Source organism: Coccinella septempunctata, chromosome 3 (genome assembly GCF_907165205.1).
Source record: "Coccinella septempunctata chromosome 3, icCocSept1.1, whole genome shotgun sequence".
NCBI classification, from domain to species: Eukaryota; Metazoa; Arthropoda; class Insecta; order Coleoptera; family Coccinellidae; genus Coccinella; species Coccinella septempunctata.
This window is the reverse complement of record NC_058191.1, coordinates 40509228-40516922: the sequence shown is the minus strand read 5'-3', so window position 1 is coordinate 40516922 and position 7695 is coordinate 40509228. Positions and strand designations below refer to the sequence as shown.

General features: G+C 34.9%; 2 protein-coding genes across 2 annotated transcripts; both read right to left on the bottom strand.

Annotated features, from left to right (window-relative positions):
- Window positions 1-449: 449 nt before the first annotated feature.
- On the bottom strand, window positions 450-1529 carry LOC123309438 (dynactin subunit 5). The gene is made up of 4 exons (XM_044892564.1): window positions 1359-1529; window positions 1070-1257; window positions 897-1008; window positions 450-845 (listed from the first exon to the last, which is right to left on the bottom strand). Exons 1-4 carry the CDS (start codon window positions 1404-1406, stop codon window positions 642-644), a joined length of 552 nt encoding a protein of 183 aa, XP_044748499.1. The 5' UTR covers window positions 1407-1529; the 3' UTR covers window positions 450-641.
- Window positions 1530-3740: 2211 nt separating this feature from the next.
- On the bottom strand, window positions 3741-6689 carry LOC123309436 (vanin-like protein 1). Its single transcript, XM_044892562.1, has 8 exons — window positions 6459-6689; window positions 6267-6407; window positions 5423-5709; window positions 5145-5356; window positions 4989-5093; window positions 4579-4749; window positions 4264-4522; window positions 3741-4171 (listed from the first exon to the last, which is right to left on the bottom strand). Exons 1-8 carry the CDS (start codon window positions 6507-6509, stop codon window positions 3904-3906), a joined length of 1494 nt encoding a protein of 497 aa, XP_044748497.1. The 5' UTR covers window positions 6510-6689; the 3' UTR covers window positions 3741-3903.
- Between the last annotated feature and the right edge of the window lie 1006 nt (window positions 6690-7695).

Genomic DNA, 7695 nt, shown 5'->3' with positions numbered 1-7695 from the left:
TACTGAACTTATAGGCCGTGTTAAGAAGTCTATATTGATTTTGGCGAATTTCAGAAAAACGATCAAAAAATTGTGGGCACGATGCAACGCAATTTTTTTAAAAGCGGCAGTTTATCCTCGACGAAAAACTCTACATTTCCTTAGTAGATTTCTTCATTTCTGAAGATCAACGAGGTAGATTTCTTTTAAAATTCAGTTCAGTCTACGATGAGCCACCTGGTGTCAATTTTCGTAACTAGAGTAAATCCTCTGGGGTCAGAGTGTGTATTAGAACTACCAATCTTCTGATCTACTTCGAAGGTAGTTACAAAGATTATGGTAGTTGATCTCATTTTGATGAAAATTTACACAGTTTGAGGAGGACTTTGTTTTAGAAAAAATACTTTTCAACTTTTATAATTTCATCCTTTCCAAACTGGCATTTTCACTAAACATTCAAACGAATAAAATCATAATAAAAATTTAATGATTTTTCTCCCACATAATAGGTATTAAATATAAGTAAAAATAAAAATAATTTCAGTATTAAATAAGGAATACTCTAGATATTTTCAATGTAAACAGGTTTCCCCAATTCTCCTTGATTCTCCAGAGTCAAAGGGTTCATTCAATAGTAGCGAATTAACAATACCTATGTTATTTCAAACCGGAATTCGACTAGTGAGAAAGTGTTGATAATAACTCCTAGTATAGTCCACCATAATATCTGGCTGGACTTCTGGTAGAGTACCAACTTGAACACCTGGGGACCCACCATACCTTGTGAATGGCGGTACTACTGTCTCTGGGGCCAAAACTGTATTATCTTCTATAACACACCCATCTTTGAGTTCACACCTTCTTCCCTGAAAATCTAGTCTTGGTGAGGAGCACAAAAAAAATTATTCTCAACTTACAATGACACAGTTCTTCCCTATGTAAACAAAATTTCCAATCACAGCTGCACAAACGACAGACTTTTCTCCTATGAAAACATGATCCCCCATGCTTAAAGGAAAGAATGCCACACTGAAAAAATAATTATAAGTCTTTGTTATAACACTCATTATGATCCAATAGATATGCCTACCCTTTACTGAATTTCTTATATGGTGGTCTTATAACAGCCTCTCTACTTATGATACAATATCTTCCAGTTTTAACATTAGCAAGGTCTCCTCTTATGATAGCTTCCGATTGAATAATAACTTTGCCTTGTAAAACTATGTTCTGCGATCCACATAAAATGGTTCTTCGACATACTTTATTACCTGAAGCCTAAAAAGATTGTAAAAAGAAGTACAACAATAACAAATTTGAAACAAGGTTACACAGAAATCAAGCCTGTGATAATCTATAGAAACAGTATTCCTACTTACTGTTTCCACATATTCGCTTTTATCATAATAGGTATCTTGAATTTCCATAATTCTGGACGAGATAAGGAAATGGAATCAATTCAATGTACTCGATAAAAATGTTCATACAGTAACAAAATTAAACAATTATTTTTCTTCGAAGCGAAGATAAACAGTCTCTGGAGTAAATTTAAATAAGAGTAAAATTGTTGAGGTTAAACGTCAAATATTTCATGCCTATTTTCTTCTTCTTCAATCATCAATCATAAATATAAATATCTAAAAATTTGGTAGGACTAGGTATAACAACGTAATTAAACAATTGCTTCTTTTCATAAAAAGTTTAAATATCCAATAAAAAATCTTCCAATTATACGAAAAGTTTTCCTACAAAATATACGCTCCCAGGTATTTTGGGTTGCCCGTATATATTCTATTATAATTCAAAACTGTTAATAATTATTTTTACAACTTTTCCATATCACTCAATATGAAATAAGCAATAACTCTTTTTTTGAAGAAACCATTGAATAATATGATATTTTGTTGTATTTCCACTGCTCGATTTCCGATCAATTCTTGCTGTGGAAATAATTCGCACAGAGCAATGAATTTATAGCAGTGATAAGACAAGTAAAGGTTTGATAAAAACCTTAGTGAAGTGTAATTAGGCAGTAAAATATTGAGAATAACTAGAAATATGTAGAGTTTCACCAAGTTTATCGAGAGGTAAGTTGTTTTAATATTTCGAGAAACTTTTAGTTTCGTCCTTCATCTGAAATTTGGTGGAGGAGCCATCTTGTTTTGCATTACGTTTTTGGTTCTAAAAACTTCTGAGGATGCAATTGCAAATTTTGCGGTTTTTGGATACTTTCAATATTGGAATCTACTGTTTTAAACATATTGAATTTGAAAACTATACCCCAATAATATTACAGCGCCGATTCTACCTTTGGTTTGATATCTTTCCGCAAGGTGGCCGAAAAAAAAACTCAATTATAGGTGATGATTCGGAATATATTTTAATGTGAACTGTACGTGAATTACCTAACTTATTCATGAAAATGAAACTAGAGCTGAATCATGGGGAAAATTTTCATATGCTCAGCTTATATAACATATTTGAGTCAGTGAATTCGATATCATGTCACTAACTGGAGTTCCAAGATTACAGTAATCTGTAATGTGAGTCATGAAAAAAAGAAAATCAAAGCTCAAAAAGGGACTATTATTAGAATTAATTCGAGATATATGGAAATGAGTTGTGGGTAACATAATTATCGAGAGAGTCGGATTGGAAAAGAAATTTATTTATGTAACCCTTCAGATAGTTTCCTGTAGTAAATTCCTATTTTTCTTACTTACTTGTGGAGTTTACCGGCAGGTGCCCAAATGCTGCAACACAACGTACACCACTTATATGTTCTTCATAGTGGTGTACCTTTGAGTATTCAACGCAATACCCAATGGTATTACTTCCCCTCAAATAAACCATTAACCATTACCATGGTTTTTATTCCTCATTTTATTTTTTCCCACTGAATGTTGAGTATATTATTATTTTTGTAAGTATTAGATATCGTATGGAAGTAATCAGTTTGTTAGTTATATACGCTGTCATGATCAATAAATCTTTATTCTATATACATTTATAGGTTAATAATAGACGAAATAAAAAAAAATTATACATATAACATTTATGTTGATTACCTTGAAGAGGAACATCTTCTGGTTTCTAAAAATTAATAATGATATAGGTAATCAATCAAATCCAGGAAACAAAGCTCAGATGTTCCAAATATAGTTCTCGAGGATGAAAGCATCTATAGAGTAGGAGCAAAATTAGTTCTCCTACCTTCACACGTATATACTCGTAGAAGTGAAAAATTCCGAAGTATGTGTTGAAAAACTGCAGTTCTAGATAAGGGTGCTGCGACACAATGATTGATGATGATCATTTAAGGCCCCAATCTCTATTTCACAGTATCTAGTTTCCCGGTTTAGATTTATTCTCGTTTCATAGCTGATCTGCATTGAAGACGCCGTAGGAGATAAAATACATCATATATCAACTATTCCGGACGCATCCCTGAAGTACAGACGAATGAAGAAGACTTATTTATATTGAAATGAGCGATAAGTTCCTTTAAACCTCACATATATGTTTAGTCACGGATGGATGTTTTTCTTTCGTTTTTCAAGAATACCATTTGACTTCTTTCCTCTTCTATTGAATCACCGTTCGTGATGTGGAATTTGATAAGGTTTGTTCAATTGATTGTTGGATAAGAGTTGATAAATAAAAAGCTACTACGTAAGGAGTATGACAAATGCTCAAGTGATGTGCATATTGATGCCATAACGAGGGGACAGGTTGAAATATACTGGGTGGCCAGATGAAAATCAATTTTTGAACCTTTATTTGAACCTGGAATATTGGCTATGTCTTTGTTGTTCATTTCATCAGTAGAATGAACTTCAACATTATTATTTTATCTCTATATGGATCAACATCGGGATTAACGCTTAGAAAAAATATTTATCCATACTGGAAAATTTTCTGTTTTTAGTTGGCATCCATGGCGTAGTTCCTTCCGAATATAGCGAAAGTTAGAAGTTTAGAAACGGGGTTCTTCGTGGAAAAAGTCTTTTTGACTGTGGATCTGAGTTTATCTGTTTCGCTCACCCATGCTGTACATGCGGGTGAGATTGGGGAGAAATCAGCAAGTAGGGAATTGGGAAATTGCATATTCTTTTCTGAATTACTGAAAACGCCTGAGATGCTGATCTTCTGGAATGAAATAGGCCAAGAAATCTCATCGTAGTCCGGAAATCTGGAAAATAAAAAAAGTACAATCAGAACTAAGATTTTTAGTTCCTACCACCAAATTGAAAGCTTGACGGAATTGAAATACGTCTACTCAACCTTTTTCCACAGTCTTTTATGGTAGGTCCTGGACAAGCTACTATTCCACAGGTCTCTAAGGCATTCCTATAAACATTATTACCGTATGTCCTCAGTCCATTTCTGATTACCATGAAATATTCGTAAGTTTTTTTATTCATCTTCGTATTGGCACTGACCTTATCCACTTCGATTTTGAAATCGCAGCAAAAATCTTTCTGACACAACTTTTTATTGATCGTTTTCGGTCCTTCAAGATCTAATTTTTCATAGGAGTAGTCTGCAGGATCAAAACCAATATATTAACGAGTTCTTTGTTTTATCGAGCATACTCACTAGTTAAATCTTCAATGTATAGAGTGTATTTATCCATTTCCTTGGCAGTTTTGTCATTTATCTTGGTAGAGCATGCTGGGTTTAAATTATTGGTTTTATCAGGAATCTTTTCATAAAGGTAAAAATTGTCTGTCCTTGGAGTGACTGCTTTGGCTAATGTCAGATTATTACCTGAAATACATCTCCAGTAAAATGACGGTAAATTTATTCAATTCAGAGAAATTTCTTCAAGAGCATCCCTGAAGACGGCTGGAGGGTCCTTGACGAAACGTTGGGAAGATGTCAAAAATGATTGAAAAGAAGAATTTATCTGAAAATCGAATTCTCAACGTTTCAAGAAGAAAATTCATCGAATCATCGATTTCATCAAAATAATTTTTTATCGTTTAGGTAGACGTTTATATCCGTACCAAGATAAATTCCTAGACCTCCTGATCCAAACCTCGGCAGAGCAGCTCCTGATGCCAACAAGTTGACGTCATTTCCTTGTGCCCACATTTGCTGAACCTGATTAGCTGAAAGTTTGACTCGTTATTTTTTGAAATATGGAGAATTTTTCTACTCACTGGTTAGAAATGGTAATTCCGGGATCCACAGCGTTGGAAATATGAAATTTTTCACCCCCTTTCGCACCAATTTAATGGGGGGTGATTCGAAGATGATATCGAAGCAAGTGAAAATGCCAAACGTTTTTCCAAAATCGGTTTCGAAAGTAACAAGTTCAGGTACCTTTGGCCTGTTGGTGTCTGGCTCTAGGTATAGGTTGTTTTTGCGGTATCTGAAAACAAAATCGGGGATATTTTGAGGCAGGTTGATTTGGTAGAAGCATTTTTGGTTTCTATACCTTGCAATTACTTTACCATCCCTGTCGAAAACAACATCAGTGTTATAAAACTTCAATACACCACCTTCGTCGTCTTTTTCCTTCAAGTTTACGACCAAATAGGTACGATATTTTCGTGCGGTACACGACAGTAACTTGAAGAAGTCTGAGTACTTCTTGTTGGAAGCATCGCAAGGAATTATATTGCTTTCAGCTTTTGGTACAAAAGTCATGGCTAATCTTCCTGATGGAGTATCCAAAGGTTCGGCTACCAATGTAGCCTCAGGAAATACTACTAGGTCAAGTTTCTGAAAAATTAGAGAGAGATAAATCGGTGATTCCGTTCAGGAGATAGAGTGACTGAGATTTTCATCAAATTTGAAAAAAATAAATCAGAATCTAGCACTCCAAGATATACATATGGGGTTTTTTCGTGGTCCTCTAGGTGTTCTCTATCTCACATTAAAATGTTTTCCAGGTCAGCTTGTATAATGCTTGTAAATACTTAATTGTAACAACTTTGATTTATGCTTTTGAATCCTATTGTATTTAGCTCGGAGTATAGTTAGTTAATGACTCAAAAATCCAAATTTTTTGCAGATAGAATTTTGGTGTCACGAAGAAAAGGAGTCTTAGAGACCAGTTTGACCTGGTATCTTCCCGATTTCACTTCCAACTTTAACCATCGATGGAAGTAGAGTATGATAGCAGTTTTTGATCGTCAATGTGAGTGAATATTATAAACTTTTCTGTTCTTTCCGGGAGATTTTGAACATTGATTTAATTTCTCTTCCTATTTTGACATTTTTGTATCTACCTGCTGTGTATTTAGGAAAAACAGTGGGAATATTTCGTTCGAGCTCACCTCATGATCGTGCTTGATTGCTCCCACAATCTCGTTGTATTTTTTAGCGTTTCTGTTTGCGGCGTCCAACGGTGAAAGGTTGAGGAAAATTTCCGTGTCATAAAAATACTCAACTAGTGCCACATCGTAAGCAATCACTCCCTGAAAATCCACTGAAAGGTCACACTCTCACAAACAATTATAGAAATTCACCTTTTCAAGCCAAAGCGACGAAATCAGCAGAACAAAGGCACATTTGAACATTATGGCGCGTTTTTCGCATATCACACTGACTGTTAAGACGTCCGATCGACGTTGGTCGCACAAGACGCGAAACCAATTTGATTATATGCATTTTGTGTATTGGAATCACCCATCAGAACCACGAAGGTCATATTGAAATAGGTCTATTTGCCTTGAATGATGCGATGAGTGTCACTTGCTAATGAACCTAGTTTAATTATCATTAAAGGAGGCTTTGACCGTTGTTTTTCTATTGAGATAGGAAGATAAGATATAACGTGCACTTATTTATTTTTTGGGGGAACCCCCGGGGCCTGGAATGATGGAGATCAACTTGAATCCTTTCGAATTGGAGTTAATTTTATATTTACTCGGTATTAATGGATTTTGAGGCCAGGAAGTTAACGCCAACGGGCTAGGAACAATAATGCAAAATGAATCAGATTAGCAACGATCTAAGATAAGAGTTGACCAACTTTTATAGGAGCACATTTAGATCTACTATGATTTTTCTGGGAGATACGCGTGTCGATGGTTGACCTTTGAAAAATCCCCAAAAAGACGATTCAAAAATTCGTCAAGACCAAAAAGTTTCACTGTGGTAGATAGAATGTCCAGATTTGTTACCAGAGGAGTTTATCTTTTAGAATGTGTATCACATTATGCTCTACAATGATTTTTCTTGGAGATACTCATGTCGAAAGTTGAAACTTTCTCAACACTGAACGGTTGTGCCGAAATGAATGAAGTTCTCAGATTTCATACTAGAAGAGTTGCTCTTTTAGAATATGTATCACATTGAGATCTACGATAATTTTCCCGGTAGATAAATTCCTCTAAAGATGACCTTCGAGAAACTCCCAAAAAGTTGGGTTCAGTTGAAACTTCCTCAAGACCGAACGGTTTTGCCGAAATGAATGGATTTCTCAGATTTTGTTACTAGAAGAGGTGCTCTTTCAGAATATGTATCACATTTAGATCTACGATAATTTTCCTGGAAGATAAATTCCTCTGAAGATGACCTCGTAGAAACTCCCAAAAAGTTGGGTTCAGTTGAAACTTTCTCAAGACCGAACGGTTGTGCCGAAATGAATGAAATTCTCAGATTTCATACTAGAAGAGTTGCTCTTTTAGAATATGTATTACGTTTAGATCCACGATAATTTTCCAGGAAGATAAATTCCTCTAAAGATGACCTTCGAGAAAC